Source organism: Excalfactoria chinensis, chromosome 4 (assembly GCF_039878825.1).
Source record: "Excalfactoria chinensis isolate bCotChi1 chromosome 4, bCotChi1.hap2, whole genome shotgun sequence".
Lineage (NCBI taxonomy): Eukaryota > Metazoa > Chordata > Aves > Galliformes > Phasianidae > Excalfactoria > Excalfactoria chinensis.
The window spans coordinates 20,424,146-20,442,072 of record NC_092828.1 but is presented as its reverse complement, the minus strand read 5'-3'; the positions used below and the strand labels follow the sequence as shown (position 1 = coordinate 20,442,072).

Below are 17,927 nucleotides of genomic sequence, written 5' to 3'. Positions count from 1 at the left end.
GCCTCGACTTGAATGTCTCTAGGGATGGGGCATCCACCACATTGCCGGGCAACCTGTTCCTGTACCTTACCTTCCTTACTGTAAAAGACGTTTTCCTTATACCCAAACTAAACCATTTCTCCTTGTTCTTTCAACACACACCCTGCTAAGGAGTCTGTCCCCTTCTTTCTTGTAGCTCCCTCAGCCTGTCCTTATAGGAGAGGTGCTCCATCCTTTGGATCATTTTTGTGGTCCTTTGGATGCACTCTAGCAGGTCCATGTCTCTCCTGTACTGAGGTCTCCACATGTGGATGCAGTACTCCAGGTGAGGCCTCACCAGAACAAAGTAGAGGGGCAGGATCACATCCCTCACCCTGCTGGCCTCCCTTCTTTTGATGCAGCCCAGGATATAGTTGGCTTTCTGGGCTGCAAGGGCACATTGCTGGCTCATACCCACCTTACCATCCACCAGTACCCCCCAAGTCCTGAAATACTGGAATCCCTGTGGATGATTTTGTCACGTGCTTTTAAATAAAATGGAGGCCTATCCAAATATTATTTGAAAGACATTGCATTTTCTAATTGAATGGTCTTCTGTAATTGTGCTCACTGCATGGCTGGAAATCACAGGTGGGATTTTCATAGAAGTTCTTCATGAGCTGCATGAATTAGTCACACTCAGAGCACAACTCCGAAGCTTTGCTTTCTACTGAGAGAATGATGAGCATACCAAGCTCCCGGGGAAAAGTTCTTCACTTGAACATATTTCACTTGATGTACAGTATGATTTTCATCAACTGTGATCACTGGTTTAAAAAAACAAAACAAAACCAAAAACCATAACTAAGAACAAAAGTAGATTATATGTGTTTGCTGAAATCTTAATTAAATTTGTTTGTTATGCTACATAATAGACTTTGAATGGGTGCATTGCATGCACAGGCTGTGAGAACAGCATCTTCCATTCTTGCATATGGTGAGGCTTGTAAGTATCTCCTTCTAGGCTGTTTCCAAGGAAAAGCCATCTCTTCTCTACTTTTCTGGATTTCTATGTGTTTGCATATTGTGTTAGGGTTCCACAAAAACATCTAAAACTTTAGATGCCTAAATAAGAGACTTAGAATGGCACACCTTCCTCCAGGGGCTTCAGTGTCCAAGATGCAGTTATGCTAGAGGCAGGAAGCACCCTCTGGAAGTGTCTGTCCCTCTCTCTTATTCACTATACATTTAAGTAGGAAAACCAGAACAACAGAATTTAAAGAAAATAAGTTTCTCACAGTCTTAATGTTTCATCATGCTAAATGAAAGTAAGAATATTGTCATTTATGTCCTTTATGAAAAATAACACAGCACTCTGCAGTAATAACCTAAAACTTCAATTTGCAATAACAACCTTGGGACAATTTGATGATTATTATAAGAAATTAATTTTTAAAAGCAAGTGTAATGTTTACGCTATATTCAGTACTAGGAAACAGTGTTATATACAGACCTGTGAATCTATATTTCCCACCTGATAAGTCATTTTCATATAATAGTAAAATAACAAATTAAAGATTCATTAGATTGAAGATGATTGAACTGTTTAAAGCTTCCAGGCTGATAAATGTATAAAACCCTCAACAACTAATTGTATCAGAGAGAACTTCTTAGAATTGACAACAGAACAGCCTCAGCAGTAGTCTTTTTAGCTTTGTTGTGCCTGAGGCTGAAATTAAAGGAAAATTATTAAAGGCAAATTAAAGAATTATTGTTTAGGTCCAGATGGAAAATATTTTCCTTCTACTCTGGGTATGGGAAGATATTAAAGTTATCGATACAATCCCAGTAATGACCAAAAGGAGAAAACTAACAAGATTTGAATTGCATCTTGATTGTTTGCCAACACAGAAAGCTGCAGGTTCATTGAAAATACAGGTGTGTAGTTGGTGAATGACCAGACTGTCACAGGCAGGCTTGCCAGCCACTAGATTAGGCTGCCCAGAATCCTATCCAACCTGACCTTGAATGTCTCCAGGTACTGGGCATCGACAACTTCTCTGGGCCACTTGTTCCAGCACCTCACCAGTCTCCGTAAAAAATTTCTTCCTAATATCTAACCTGAATCTACCCTCTCTTAGGTTAAAGCCATGCCTCCTTATCCTATCCCTATCAGACTGTGTAAAAAGTTGGTTCCTGTCTGGCTTGTAAGTTCCCTTCAAGTACTGGAAGGCTGCAGTGAGATCTCCCTAAAGTCTTCACTTCTCCAAGCTAAACAAGCCCAACTCCCTCCAATGTCCTTTACAGGGGAGATGCTCCATCCCTTTGATCCTCTTTGGAGCCCTCTGGACCCTCCCCAAAAGCTGAACATCATTTCTGTACTGGGGGCCTCAGGTTTGGACACAGTAGTTCAAATGGGGCCTTGCAAGGGCATAGTAGAGTAAGACAATCACTTCCCTCTCCTAGCTCACCACTCCTATTCCGATGCAGCCCAGGATACTGTTGGCCTTCTGGACAGGAAGAGCACACTGCTGAACCATGTCCAGTTTTTTGACCATCAGGATTCCCAAGACCTTCTCCGCAGGACTCAATGAATTCTTCACCTATTCTATACTCGTATTCAGGATTGCCTCCACCCAAGTGCAAAACCTTGCACCTGGCTTTGTTAAGTCTCATTAGGTTCTGATGTGTCTCCTTTTCAAGTGTATCCAGGTCCCTCTGGATGCCATCCCTCCCTTCTGTTGTGTCAACTGCATCACTCAGTTTGGTGTCATCATCAAACTTGCTGAGGGTATATCCAATCCCATTGTCTGTATCACTGATAATGATGTTGAAGAACACCAGGCCTGAGACAGACCCCTCGGGGACATTTCTCATGACTGGCCTCCACTTGGACTTAGAGCCATTGACAACAACCCTTTGCTTGTGACCATCCAAAAGATTCCTTGTCCACCTAATAGTCCAGCATTCAAATCCATATCTCTCCAGTTTAGAGATAAAGCTGTGGTCTCGGACCATGACAAAGCCCTTGCACAAGTTCAGGTAGATGACATCAGTTGTTTTTCCTTTGTCCACTGATGCCATCACTGCATCATACAAGGCCACTAGATTGGTCATATAGGAGCGATATTCAACAATAAGTGGTCCTACCCATGCAGATGTGTGAACTGAAGATAAAATCACTGCAGAATAACTGCAGGAAATGCTTTATGGTTTTCAGACTGTCTACAGTTTACGTCCTGTCTTTCATCTTGAATTTCCATTTGCTAACACAGTGCAGTAGTAAGTCCATCCTGCCTAAACGGCTTGTTGAAGTAAAGGAAGGACTGCAGGATTGGTAACATTTAAGCATATTTACCCTCCTGATCTGCAGAAATTTTGGATTAAGTGATATAAACAAACAGGCAGGCAGATCATGTCTTGAAAATCTGGAACAAAGTAGGCAGGATAGAAATTTTTATATTCCTGTTCAAAGAAATTTAGTAGAACCATAGCTCTTTTTGGCTTATTGAGAGCATACTATAATCCTACTGTTATGGTTGCCTTTAGAAGATACTTATGCAACATAAGATAATCACACACAATTTTTCTTTTTTTGTGGGGAAAGCAAAACAAAAGCATAAATACAACGAACAGGCTTAGCTGTACTTTGTTTCTGAGAAACAAATATGTGTTAAATTGAAGCTGAGAATTTACTATCAGAAACAGAAAAAGAATGTGTCCTTGACTTATTTATTTATTTTTATTCATTAAGGGAACAATAGCCAAGACCTCTCAAACTCAAAACAATGCTAATGGCTAAACCATAGTGAATCATTTGAACTGCAAAGAGAAAAGTATATTTACTTAAACTTATTTTCAGTGTACTAATGAGAAAAACAAACATGATTTCAGTGAAAATCTCAGTGGAGTATACATGTTAACTTCTTGTTAGTCTAATCTGCAAGCAATTAAAAGAAACCAAACTGATTTGAACAACTGAAGCTTAGGTGAAGAAGGCATTTTATCTAAACCAAATTTTAGGAAGTCGAAGATACAGAGTAGCTGGTAGCTAAAAGATATTCTAAAAATAGTTGCCTCCACTTTTTTTTTCCTTCCAGCTGTAATGTGATACAGTGTACCTTCTGATACATTCACAGAGAGAATATTCTTCAAACTCATAAATACAGAAGTAAAAAGTAGGAAGAGAAAAAAGAATAAAAAAAAAGCTGTGATTTTGAGCATGCATTTGCCTTCAGAACAGCACTTTTCTTCTAATACTGGCCATTGTAAGGCAGTACAGCTTAGTGAGCAGAAGATCAGTGTTGGTTCAGACCTCTTAAATATCAGCCCTTTGTTCCACTTTTTGCTTCATCTCAGTTTGGGCACATGTAACTTCCTGATGCTTTTACCACTGCCTTGGACTGCCTACCTATAAAATGAGGCTATAGACAGCTGACAGAAAAGACATTTATGTTCTGACTACTAATATATAATGGATCTCATGTTTCAGCAGGGAATGGGACTGTAGCTTTACACTGTTTATCAAATCTGTGCTTTTTTTTTTTTTTTTTTTTTTTTTTTTTTTATTTATTTATTTATTTATTTTTTATTTATTTTCTTTTTTTCCCAAGAGGAAAATAATGTCTTCTGAGCAGTTACAAATATTTTCATTTGACTATTTTCTTTACCTGGTGCAAATAATTGTGTCCCTGCCTCCAATAATTTGGCTGAAATTCATGGGTAAATATATTTACTTTTATAACTTCAGCTGACTACAGAAACCACGAAAGAAGAAATATTTTTTTTCATTTTGAAATGATTGTCATAGAAGTATAATAAAAACATTTCTGTGCTGAGAAATAGATACATTTATTTTTTTTTCAGTCTGCCTGGATGTGTATTTATGTTTCTTGGCTCGAGAAACAGCGCTTTGGCTCACTGAGGCATGCTTTAATTTCTCTTTTCTTTTTCCCTGGAGGCTTTGCAGAAGTACAAGGAGATGGTGGTGCTGGCAAGGCTATGGGCATTTCAGAAACTTTATAAAGGTATCAGTTCCATGAAGAACAAAAAGGGTTCGTTGTACAGTCAGTACAAAACCTGACTGTAACTGGAGCTGAAAGGATGGAGTACAAGTTCTGAAGTTTTTTGCTGTGAGTAATGTTTCTGATATGAGGTATGAGAATGATGGTGGTGTTACTTGATAAAGAGGAAAGCTGTAACGAAGTGAACCATTTCCTTTGGCTCTGAACTTCAACCACAGTACGACATTTCTAAATTTCAGAGCCTTCTCTTAGTGGTGGGGAGATAGAGAGAAAAACCTCTGAAGGATTTCTCAGGACATAGTGGGTAGGAACTAACACTCTATCATGCAGGGTGAATGTGCTTCCTCCAAGAAATTCATGACCTACTTCCCTGATACACTTTGCTTCATCAGAACTTTTCTTTTTTTTTCTGGAGATAAAAATATCAACAATCTACTTCCTCCAAAATCTTCCTTCTGTCTTTTATGTGATTATAGACTACTGCTTTGGTTCATGTAGTTGCCTTTTCTTTCACCATCGTAGCTGGGCCTTCAATCTCCCTGACTATGTGTGCAGGTGAGAAAAACAGTAGAAGAGAATAAAATAAGGAGAAAGGTCTGTGAATAAAGATAGAGTAGAGGAAGTACTGTAGAAGATTTTGCCTACCTGTGGCTGTACATTTGAGCCACTCACTCACTAAAATTCTCCTTCACGCAAATTAATCATTCTCACTTTGCTCCCCCTACCCCCCACTTTTTTTCTTTTCAATTGAATGTAAGGGGATAACCTTGCCTGTGGAAATGTCTACCCTTCCTACAGCGTGTGAGATAAATACCTTTCCTGGAAGATCCACCTTGTCTTCAAGAGAAGAGCATAGTGGTGTAAACTTGCTTTTTTCTGTAAAATAATCACAACACTCACCCGAGCAGGGAAGAACCATGAAAGGATTTGAAATCTTGTCTTGCATCTATTAGGTGAAGAACAGCTAACAGAGAAATGCTTCCCCTGCCAGTGTTGCTTAGTGTGCCTCTCTGAGCATCCAGAGATACAGGCATACAGAAGACATCCTGAGTCTAGCAGTGCAGCTATCTCGGAGGACATGACATTGATTTCTGGACAACAATCCCAAGGAATTAAAAACTAGAGCTCTCTTATTGTCCTCTATTATGTTTTGTACCAAAGAAAATGTACTCTCTTCTGCTGGGTCCATGTACCCACGTGCCCTCTAAAAAGATGGGACCTTATTTTTATATTCAAGGAAATATAATTGTGCTAATGTCTATAACAACGGATGCTTAATTTCTAAATTCCTATTTTGGTATGGTATTTAGGATAAGTGATGAGCCAAAGAGATTAGATAGAGGTAATTTTGAGCAAGACAAAAAGAGATGAATTAGGCACCTAAGGCATTAACACAGAGGCATGTAGTCAACTCCAAAGCTGCAGCAATTGAGGGGTCTTTAGGGTTGCATGTTGGACACATGAACTCTTTCTTGAAGTATTTCAGAGAATGGATTTAACGCAGAAGAACTGTTTGGAAGACCTATGTCTTCATTGTATTCAGTAACGCAATTAAGCCATGTTTCTCAGTAACATATATAGCCACTATAATGGTATTAGAAAGTGTTAATTAATGAGCATTATCAGAAGCAGAGACCACTGATGGGATAACAGAGTTTTTAATAGCCTCTTCTGACTTTAGAAAACTTAAAGTGTATGTTAACTTAGTGTTAACATGATATGTTATTTCACTGAAATTTTTTTTTGCTGTTTTTTTTTTTTTTTTTTTTCCTTCTTCGAGAGTGGTGTTCACTGAGTCTGCAAATGAAAACCTAATTTTGTAATTAAATGTCATGAAAATACTTTCACAACTTGCATAAATAATACACTTCCCAGGAGCCTGATATGATGACTGTGCAGTGTGTGGTAAAGCAGATAAACACTATAAATAAAACTATATAGCAGAGATGAAAAACAAGTGAAGGCCCACAGGCTACTTTTTTAGTATAAGGGACTCTAGTTCTAGTTCTCTGGTGAGTTAACTTCATGTCTTCTCTAGTACTAATTTTAATCAGACCTGAAATAAATGGTGAGTGTACAAGCACTAAATGCCAAATACAGCCTGCAGGTAACAGGTCAATTAGCCAAAATTTTAAGAATTTGGTAGCATGAAAATGAATGAAAGACAGCAAAGGACAGGACACTTCCCTCAGTAAACATTCCATCTCACCCATGCCATGCAATGATATGACAGAGAGGTAGAGTATATGTTCTGCAAAAGGCTGTGTCAGGCAATGCCCTGTTGTTCCAGCCACAAGTAGCACAAGCATTTTGTACAAACTTTAAAAGAAGTTTTAAGCATTAAAATAGTTTCTCTACTTCACTAAATTAACAAAGAAAAGAATGTGTCATTTACTCAACAATTGTAGTCTCCATAGCATCCTAAGCAAGTGCTTTCTGATTTATTTTTTCCAGGTTGAATAGGATAAAAAAAAAGTGTGATGTCTTTCAGTTATGAAAGAAGGAAGCATATAATATTTAACTGCTACATGGCATACTAACAGAACTTTACTGAAAGCAAGTATTTTAAGAGAAGAGCAAAAATGGCATATGAGCATACCTGCAGCACCATGAATATCACCAATACTTTCTGTTATTTTGCTTTTATAAATTAGTAACATTCCTTGAAGAAAAATAATATGCACTTTGATTATCTTTAAGAAAATAAGCTACTGATTTCTGGATTTAAGAATATTCAGACTGAGAAGTGAACTTGTTACTAGGTGGGTAGGTGTTTGTTTCTGGATATGTCACTGCTGAAGAGACTCTATTTGAGAGAAGAGAAAGAATATATGCTAGATGCAAGCAAGAGCATTAAGTGCCTATGTGAACATATCAACTGCCTGCTATATGCTGTAAAGTATGCTGTTTGTTTACTCAGAAGTGAGATTATAAAGTTTAGGATTAATTTTTTCCTCTCTCACGTGTAAGAAATAGCTGATGTTGGCTTTCTCATACACAGTTCCATTTGTAGAGCAGACCTTTACATCTACTTGATTAAAATACTACCACAGAACATGATATGGTAAAACTCTTGAGGCTCAAGAGAAACTAAATCTTCAGACAGCCTATTTCCTCCTCTACATATTATATGCAGAATGAAGCAAATTTGAGTTTAAACAAATCTTGTTCTCACTAATATGGTCATTCATATTGGATTCAATACCTAACCTTTCTGGAAGCCAGCACCAATGAGTCAATTTATGTCCAGAAAAAGAAACAGAGATTTAGCACAAATCATGTCTTCTGGAGGCTTAAAATGCAAGCTATTTAAAGACTACATCAAGAAAGAAATGAAAACCATGCAGTTTTGATGGTGCATGCAAAAGCTGCTTGATGAATCTTGTAGCTATTTTCACTGGGTTATGTTTGAAAAACGGGTGGGCATTTTTATATCCTAGATTTTACATTTAGAGAATTAGAAATGAATCACAGGAAAATATATTCCTGGCCCTAAGGCAGATCAAGGAACTCATTTACAATAGCTTAATCAGATAATATTATCCTGTGCTTGGTATCAGTCTATGGGTATGTGTGCTGCTCAGAGATAAACATCACGTTAAGGGTCATACACCCTTTGCCTGCTGTTGAATGAAGACCAAGGCTCCCCAAGAGAGGAAAGTTACATACACATTTAATTACTGTTTCCATTTTGAAGAGTTTTAAAAAGTACACAGAGCTCTCCCTTGACATTGACAGAATTTTTCTTCCTGTTGATTGTCCCAAAACAGAATTAGTGTCTTCAGACTTCTGCTTAATGACAAGATTAATGCCAGGAAGTCCTATGGAGACACTGCTGATATGATGTATGATTCCACTTATGTTAGTGGGAATTACTATTTGAATGGTTTCAAATCAGATGCTGAGTGCGAAGAAAAATCATGGTTTGATATTTCTCCCTTGGAATATATTTTACTGGGATAACTGGGCTGTTGTGCCCATGGCCAGTTTCAGCTATTTCTCCTCATTCCCTGTAATCTAGATCTGCTTCCCTGAGGAAAATTAAATTCTGAAATGCACTAAGAGTTCCTAACTTCTGTTGAATTCCTGTGTGCTTAGCATTCCTCCTAAACTGACTGTTTTAACATAGACATATTTTGCTGACTTTACCCTCTCTAACTTTAAATGTGAGGCTGTTTTCCCAGGATAGGAAAAACAAAATGTAGTTAAGGTATTCCAGAGCCTGCTTGTATTCAGTTTTCCAATTAGGAATAAATCCTAAGGTAGACAGAACAACTGAACTGGGAGTTGAGGAGATTCAGAAGAACTGAAGTAATACAATTTGGATTTTTCTTTGAGTCAGAATGCACTCAGAATTAATTATCAAGCAAAGAAAAACATGTAGCAGTGCACTTCATAAAATGATTAAAGCACGTGTTATACTGAGGGAACAAAAAGATCCGGAGATGTAGACAACATTTCACTCCTTGATTTCATCTTAGTTCCAGGGTTATTTAAGGACATGACAGACACTGTAAATTTTTAATGTTCAGCTGAAATTCCAGTGGAATTTCAATTTTATAAGGCTAGGAGTCTCTTAATGGCTTATGAATGCTGAATTAACCACAAGCTGTCAATAATTTTAGAGGGTTAAAGTAAATTACAGTGTCAGGTAGTACAGAGTAGGTAGAAAACAAAGAAGTAGAATGAGGCCTTCTCTTCTTTGGACCACATGATTTGAATGACAGCCGGGAAGACTCTCTTAGATTTGTACCTGCTGTAGCTTCAAGCTTAGTCTGGATCCAGATAAGTATTTATGTTCTTAATTTCTAGACATTTGCCAAATCTACTCAGTGTTTTCTATTATTTGATTTAGTTATTATCCTTAAGCAATAGTAGTCATAAATCTGCTTCATAAATCTGCTCCTCATCCTTACTGTTAGTCAATTCCAAATTACACTGAAATTGTCATTTTATTTTTTTTTTTGGTATAAATGTGTCCAAATGAAACATAAAGTAATGAGAATCTGTCTGGAACCATTTTTATGCTTATTATGTGTCTAGGTTGTGTCCCTCCTCGTACTGTTAGAAGTATGCTGACCCTAAGAGACAGAGAAGACTTTACTAAAAGAAGTAAAATAGAACATATATCATTAATATAAGACAGAAGAAGATATCTTGGGGATAAGCAAACTAAATATGAATTTTTTTAATCATGAAGAATGTTGTTTATCTGTATAATTTTGATACCTGCAGAGAGCTGGCCTTTCATCTGACCAGGCAAAGGAATGTTTTGCTCTCAAGAGAATCAGTACTTTTTTTGCATAAATACCTGCCAAAGCTTGTCCTTTCCTAATTACACATCCAGAACATGCTTGATAGGCTTGTTGCAGTCAAGGCTGAAGATGACCTTTGTTGGTTGATTTAAACATGAATGAATAGTATTTAGAGATTAGAGATATTTAACTGAAGACTTATCCTAACATTTCCACAGTCCTACAGATATGCATAGAAAAATGATTTTATACATCCCTCATTTAATTTCATCTTGAGAAAGCTGATAATAATAATAATGGAAGTATTTATCTTCTAGAGAAGTAATCTTGATCACAGCAAATTCTAGATATTGTCATCATATTTGTATATTCCTTTCATAAAGTACCTCTCTCATAAAAAATAAACCCACATTCTTCCAAAATCATTTTGTATTTTGCTTCATACTTTAATAGAATGTTTTAAATGTGCAGTTCATACCACTCAGTTGCCAAACTCATTAGAGAAATTCCTTGTCTGGGTCTTATTTAGAAAGCTTAAGATAAACAGCCTTACTCTTCATAGATAATGAGGATATGCTGCTCTCTAAACAGCTGAGAAAATGCCTTTATCAAAGTTTTTCTTTGCACTGAAGACTAATGCAGACAGCATACAATGCATTTAACTGCTTTTAAAATATTTTTCTAGTGATCTGTGATCAACTGAAAACATAGCATGAATCTTTCCAAGCACAGGAGAGAGAAAAGAAATATTACACTATTTTCAATTATATGGTTAATATAAAACCAGTGACAACAAAATCTATTGTAGATGATTCATTGGGATGGGGAAAAGTATACCTAGCAGGACTGTATGTAGTCTACTCCCAGGCCTTTCAGTTATTCATCCCAATCCATGATTTCATAAATTCAAATTGCTTCATCTGAAGAACACTGACTGTTGAGCTTGATACAGAACAACAGGTTCGTTTATTGAAAGATAGCTCTGACATTAAAAGAAATGGGTAAAGATTTATAAAGCACTTCTGTACAAGCGTTGTGGTCTCTCTTGTAGGTTCAACAGAAAAAGCCAGTGAAGATGTATCTGTTCTGTCAGCTTTACTGACTCTTTAAGAATTTTAAAGGCAATGTTCTGGCAACAATAAAGAGAAGGCAGTGAGCGGGAAAAATCAAAGTATCAGAGCCTCCTCAGGTTGTCTCTGACCTCCAGTCTTTTCATGCACTAATATATGGCATGCTAGCTTGGGCTTACCACACAAAGCAGCAAAATGCATATCAGAGCAGATAGCTCTCGCCTGCTGCTGTGCTTTTATAGCTAAGTCCTTCTATGCCAGCCAATAATGCATGTCTGAAAAGTGCCAAGAATTAATTAGTGGTGGCCTTCTTACACAAGCAGTCCATCTCCTGTTGAAGTGGTAGAACAATCGCATCTTGTGGTTTCTAAATACATCTTGCCATAGGGACTGCTCATGAAAGATCCTTCCTTTCTGCTTTTAGTGAATAATCTGTTATTTGACAGCTCTGTGTGGGGAATCCTTTGGCTGCAATATACCAAGTGTACAGCTAGGAATATAAAATACTTCAGAAAGAAGAAAAGAATATATTTGTTACTGAAACATGCATGTTAGCATCATTAATGGCATATTATTGTTGTAAAGGAAAACATTATTTTTATACCCACAACAAAACATGGACCTGCAGAACTTTTCAAGCAATCTTCTAACAGCTTCATGCGAGTCTTCTGCAGCTCAGGACTGTCCCATTCATCTGCCTCGACTCCCCAGTATAAATCTATAACCTGGAAAAAAGTACAGAATGTTGGTAATCTATAATTTGCTCTTTCTACCTATCAAATTAAAAATTAACTTTGAGGGCATGCTGTGTGCTGCTAAGCATTTTTCTGCAGTGCTGTGAAAAGCAATGAGACCTACACCCAGTCCTTCAACAGACTGGCAGTTTTTCCTTAAGCAATGACAATCTGAGCTGCTATTTTCCCTCACAGACCTTTTTCTGTTTCGATTGTAAGTACTGGACTGTAAGTGCTTGGACTGGGACGGTCTCTCATTTCATATGCATATTTTTGTGCAGAGATTTGCATGACAAGATCTTGATTTGATGTAGTCATTATTTTCTACTAGATTGCATATAATGGATAGGTAAGAAATAACGACAAAAGCACTGAGAAAATGCTGGCTCCCTGGAAATTAATGGAGGTTTTGCTGTAGATCTCATTGAATACTATGACTTGACACCCTGTGTCGCTTGTAGCCACAGGATATAAAATCATCCTGTGCACACGGTTCAAAAGAAAGAATATGTGCAGTTCTGTAATATCATACTTCCTTTGTTGGCTGGCCTTTGTTACCTTGGGAGAAAAGATTGTACAGATATGCAATAGCTGACAGCTTGCTGTTCAGCCTTTCATTTACAGTTGCAGACTTGGTTTTATGATGGTAATGGATTGCAAACAAACTCTTGGAAGAAACTGGAATATAGATGCTAAATGTATTTCAAGAATTTAAGGGACAAAGTATGATTCCTCTACACACTTTAACTAAAAGGCTGAATCCTTAATGTGGGCAATTGAATTTAAAAGAATAGGGATTGTATGCATACATTTCTTACTACTGCAGTAACATTTATGTCACGTGCTACTACATTCTAATTTAAGCTACAATTAACAAGTAACTTGAACAAAAGAGTCCAAACTGACAGTTTTAATGAACAAAATCAAAATTGTATTAAGACTTGAATGTATCCCAATGATAGTTATTCTATTATTTGTATTGTGGAAACACTCTGCTCTTGCTGTCAGAAACACAAAACTGACTGTTGCCTAAAAAGATCATAAAATCAATCTGAAGGTGTAATATAAGAATTAATAGTAAACTGCTGCAAAAGTAGAAGTCAGAAGTGTACAGCTGGTTAATAAGCTTGGGGAATTTCTTCGAACAATAAGTGACAAAGCTTAAGAAGCTGTCATCCTAGAACTACTTATGCCAATGTTTATTACTAATATTCTTGTTTGTAATTTCAGGCAGAAAAGTTTGGGACCTATTGATGGTGTTTGCGAGAGTAGGAGCCATGTTGTCAAACACAGCAGGTAATGCACTGTCTGACTGATGATGAATGAAACAGCCCAAGGTATGAATGCATTGTAGCTTGAACTGACACGAAAATATTTTTAGCAAGTTCTGTTCCAAAACTTTGTTGGAACAAAAGTCTTCTGCTTTATAAAGCTGCTTCTGAAACAGCTTTCCTACCTCCCTCATTTTCACTGATTTCTGTCCTTTTCTCTTTTAATCTCATTAGGAAAAAGTGTTCCCTGCTTTCTCCCACCCATCTGTTATTTATCTATATGACTTCATTACTGAACTTCATATTGCATTCAGCTGTCTTATTGCTTGAATGATACATGATAGAGCTCAAGTATTCTAGTCATAAAATTAGAGCATCTTAGCATACTGTTAGAAGCATTTGAATTAGTGGTTGAATGAATTTATTCTACTGAAACATAAAGGAAATGTCTATTTTAATTAACTGTTCAGATATCAGATAGCACTGTAAATGTAAGGAGGAAATTATCTGATATTGTAGTGGCTTGGCACCCGCCTTCCATATGTTGCCAGTTATAGATTATTTTTATTGAGTAACTTAATTTTGGTGCGTAGTGTCATAATGTGTGTTATAATTTTATCTTACAAGAAGATGTATTTTAGCCATGAGACTGCTGAAGGCACCAGCAGTTTCAAAAGGATGAGCTCATTGGTTATCACTTATGCTACCTGAAATAAACAGGATTTACAAAATGAAAGAAATGAAACAGGACAACAGCTGTGCCTCATGTTGAACTATTTTTTTACTCACACTTGGAGAAACTGCTTGACCTCACTCTGACATTCAGTAGGTTTGTCACAATGAGAAGACAGCTGGTTAAACAAGGTGGGCTGATGCTGTTCTGGATTACCTCCACACTAGTCACTTAATGGTGACTTTTCATTGATGATTCATTGTTTCCTTTTGCTTATTTTAGCTTCTGATCTACTGAATTGACAGTTTTATGGATTTTTCTAATTACATGGAGTCATTTTAACTCTATCGCTTCCTACTGCTTAAAAAGACCATATATATATATATATATATGTATATATATATATTTCACTCATGCAAAGATTCTACTTTCTTCCTAACATGGGTCACACAGTGAAAATTATTTGAAACAGTCCTTTTTCCCCAAGAAGAAAAGAATATTTTGTCTGTTAACTACTGTTAGTTATCCTGCAAAGATTTTATATTACAACTACTTTCTTTGACCACTCTATCCCTCCACTTCCCCTAGATATTATATTCCAGGTATAAAACACCATGCCTCCTGGAAGCAGGCTTCACAACGTTGTTTCTGTCTTAACCAATACCTGTTTTTCAGCAATATTTGCTGACTCAATGGAAAAGGAAAGCATGCTGGACTATAAAACCCATAGAATGATTTAACTCATTGAGTTCTGCTTCCACACACATGGTAGCCATGTTCCCCAACAGCTCCCAACAACATTAGGATGTTTGACAGATCTCACGTTTTGCAAGACCTGAAACATTTATCAGTGGAACCAGTTGACTCAATAGAAGGTGGAAAAATGAATGTCCTGGAATGTATTTCACTTAGGTCATCATTTGTCACGCTCAAGGTGTCTCAGGACAGCCTATATTTTAACATTGTTGTGGCAGTCTAACTTGAGGTTGCTCATGTTTGTTCAGTACAGGATCAGTTAACAGGATGGAAAGTTACGTGTTGTGCTCTGTGGAGGGAGATAGAAGTTTATCACTTTATCTGAAAAGTACATATTACTTTATGGGCACCCACTGCAGTAAAATCTGCAGGCTGGACTTTGCATACTGAGGTAAGAAATACAGTGTATCAGGAGTGGGAAAGGCAGAAAAGGCCCTCTCCCTTGGTAATTTTGTGTGCAAGTTTTCCTACTTTCCTTCCTCAGCAACATGGTAACTTCCTAGCTGTTTCCAGAAATGTGTCAGTGGAGCTGTCTCTCATACCTCATGTTACATATGGATTCTCCTGGTGTTGAAACTGTAAGATAAAACAATTGCTTCCTTGAATATCAACTAGAGTAAACTCAATTATTCCTCCCCAAAAGGCTACATTACAGTCCATCTGAAGACAGACATGCTTTATTTTGATACAAAGAATTCCACAGACTATGATTTATTTGGAGGAGACATTTCCCTTCTTTCCCAGACAAATCTCCTCAAAAATGACTGCAAAATTAACATATTGAGAGAGTTTTTATTGGCATTTTCCATGAGTATCATGCAGTGGTAGCAAGAAAAAATGTTTCCTTATTTTAGTATCTTTTGATATTCCTTGTGTGTACCACTGCAGCTGGGGCTTCCCAGTCAGCTGATGAACTAAGATCTTCAAAGGAAGTTCTTTTATAGCCTTAATCAGGAATCTCTGTTATTTACCACTATGCAGACTCAACAACTCCATTGCGACTCAGGGAATTAAGACCAAATATCCTAATTCAGGAACTTGTTATTATGATTAAAAGCCAGTCGAATGTATGAATAACACTGTGAGGGACAGGATGCTGTCTAAAAGGCATTAGCTTGCTAACAAGTGAGCTAAACTCTTGAGAGCTGAATTTTTGGGGTCATTTTGATGGGATGGTAATATTAGTATGTAAGAAAGGTTTGAAGATTTATAATCAGATTATTTTAAAAACTGAACATTTTTACAACATTGCAAGTTATGTTTGTTACTCTTAAAGAGAGCTCGTTTGAGGCCAGATGACATAAATGGGTCCAATTAACTTTACCAGATCATGAGTTTGCCTATACCTGACTTAAATCTATCAGTGATCTTACTGTGAAGCCAAATTCAGGCACTTTAAATCAAATGTGACTATATTTTTTACTAATTGGATCTATCCAAAGATGTCCATGGGTTTTCCATTACATAAAGTAAAACCTGAATAGACTGAAGCAATAGGAATTTTATGGTTGACACCAAGCAAATTCTATAGGACATAATCTAAATATGAATTTTGTTGAGATGCTTCCCATTCAATTCAGTTTCTAATCAGTGTTTCAGTATTCACCTTGTTAAATTATTTTCCACGTGACAGTGGAAAACTAATCTGAAGGTAGATATAACACCTATGAAATAACACAGATTGTGCAATGCTTTGCTGATGATGTGAAACAGAAAATATTTTGCAGGGGTGATATTAACCTCAGTATACAGAGCACAGTAACTCAGCCCTGATATTATTTGTTCTTAAGTATTTAAAACAGAGGTGGTTTGATTAAATTCCTGATGTGAAAGTTGCCACTTTGTTCCCATACTACTTTTTCCACCAGTGAGTTTTTTCATCTGTTCAGGATTTACCTCAAATCTGTCTGTAAGACAATTCAAGAGCATCAGTGCAATACAATTAATGTACAAATACACTTTTCTGTAATTTTATATTTTAATAGTGGTAAGGCAACAATTACAGCATTAAAAAAATATTATCCATTCCAAATACAGCTAATTGCAAGAAATTATGTTTATCTTAATACAAGATTCAATAAATCCTACCTGAAATTCCAGCCCATAGTTTTCCCTGCAGAATTCTCTCAGCTTAGGATACACATGTTCTCTTAGGGCACTCCTTTCTGCTATGGTATCTGTGTTGGGAAAAAAAGATGTTACTAACAATATTTAAATGAACTTTCTTCTAGTGAGAGATACAGACTTATTACATAAAAAGAGCTCTCGTAGACACATACTTGTAGTGGGATATGATTTCCCATCTCTATGTTGTACTTTGTTCTTTTTCACACAAATGACTCTGTGTGTACAATGGTAGCCTCCTCTATAGTCATCTTCATATTGCAGTGTGTATTTCAGTATAGTGCAGCTGAATTAATTTTGCCATTCAACAGTCAGAATTTCTTTAGCAGTTTGACTTCTATTTAATTCTTAAAAAGATAAATTATGCTAATTAGAAACACCGCAGAACAAAGAAATACACAAAAAATGTATTTAGAAATAAATTAACAGCATTAATTAATGACATTGTGTCAAATGCTATCACTTTCTTCAACAACTTCAATTTGATAGTACTATAAAAGGAAGAAGGAACTGACAACATCTTATTTATGGTATATTTGGGTCCTGGTGATTCCTGCTACCACACCAAATGCACAGCTCTGACATCTTCATCCTATTCTCACCACACAAAACAATGTCTTTTGATAACAAATTACAATACAGTAACTGGATGTAAGAATTAAGTTTCTTTGAACATGTTCAAGTGAGGCACATAAGAAGCATACTGCCAAATTTGAAATAAATTTAATACAGAGACTTTCAGATAATAAATTTTATTCTCTCCAAATAAGATTAAGATATGTGATGGATTATGTAGGTCTAGATTGTGACCAGTGTTGAGTAAGTTAAGACACAAATGGATGACACTGTTTCTAAGTTATTTGCAAAAATAAAGCACAACTGTTGTTAAACAGTGTTAAATTATGAATGATGGAGAACATCTACTGCAGTTAAGGTGATGTTTGTACAACTGCAGTGATACAAAATAATAGGTTAAATCTGCAGCACAAAGCTTTTGTGCCTCCAAACTGAATGCTGCAAATAGGACAGGTCTTCTGAGCTATTTGAGGAGGAGTGTGGCCC

General features: G+C 36.6%; 1 protein-coding gene across 3 annotated transcripts in view; it reads right to left on the bottom strand.

Moving 5' to 3' along the window:
- NWD2 (NACHT and WD repeat domain containing 2) overlaps nucleotides 1-17,927 on the bottom strand; it is a 48,393-nt gene that overhangs the window by 12,144 nt on the left and 18,322 nt on the right. For 2 of the 3 annotated variants that reach the window (XM_072334092.1, XM_072334091.1), the window contains exons 2-3: nucleotides 16,830-16,918; nucleotides 11,916-12,032 (exon numbers count right to left, since the gene is read on the bottom strand). In XM_072334092.1, the coding sequence (XP_072190193.1) occupies nucleotides 11,916-12,032; nucleotides 16,830-16,918 (206 nt within the window). Of the gene's footprint in view, nucleotides 1-11,915; nucleotides 12,039-16,829; nucleotides 16,919-17,927 lie in introns of those variants that run through there. The other variant, XM_072334093.1, reaches the window with a different exon arrangement.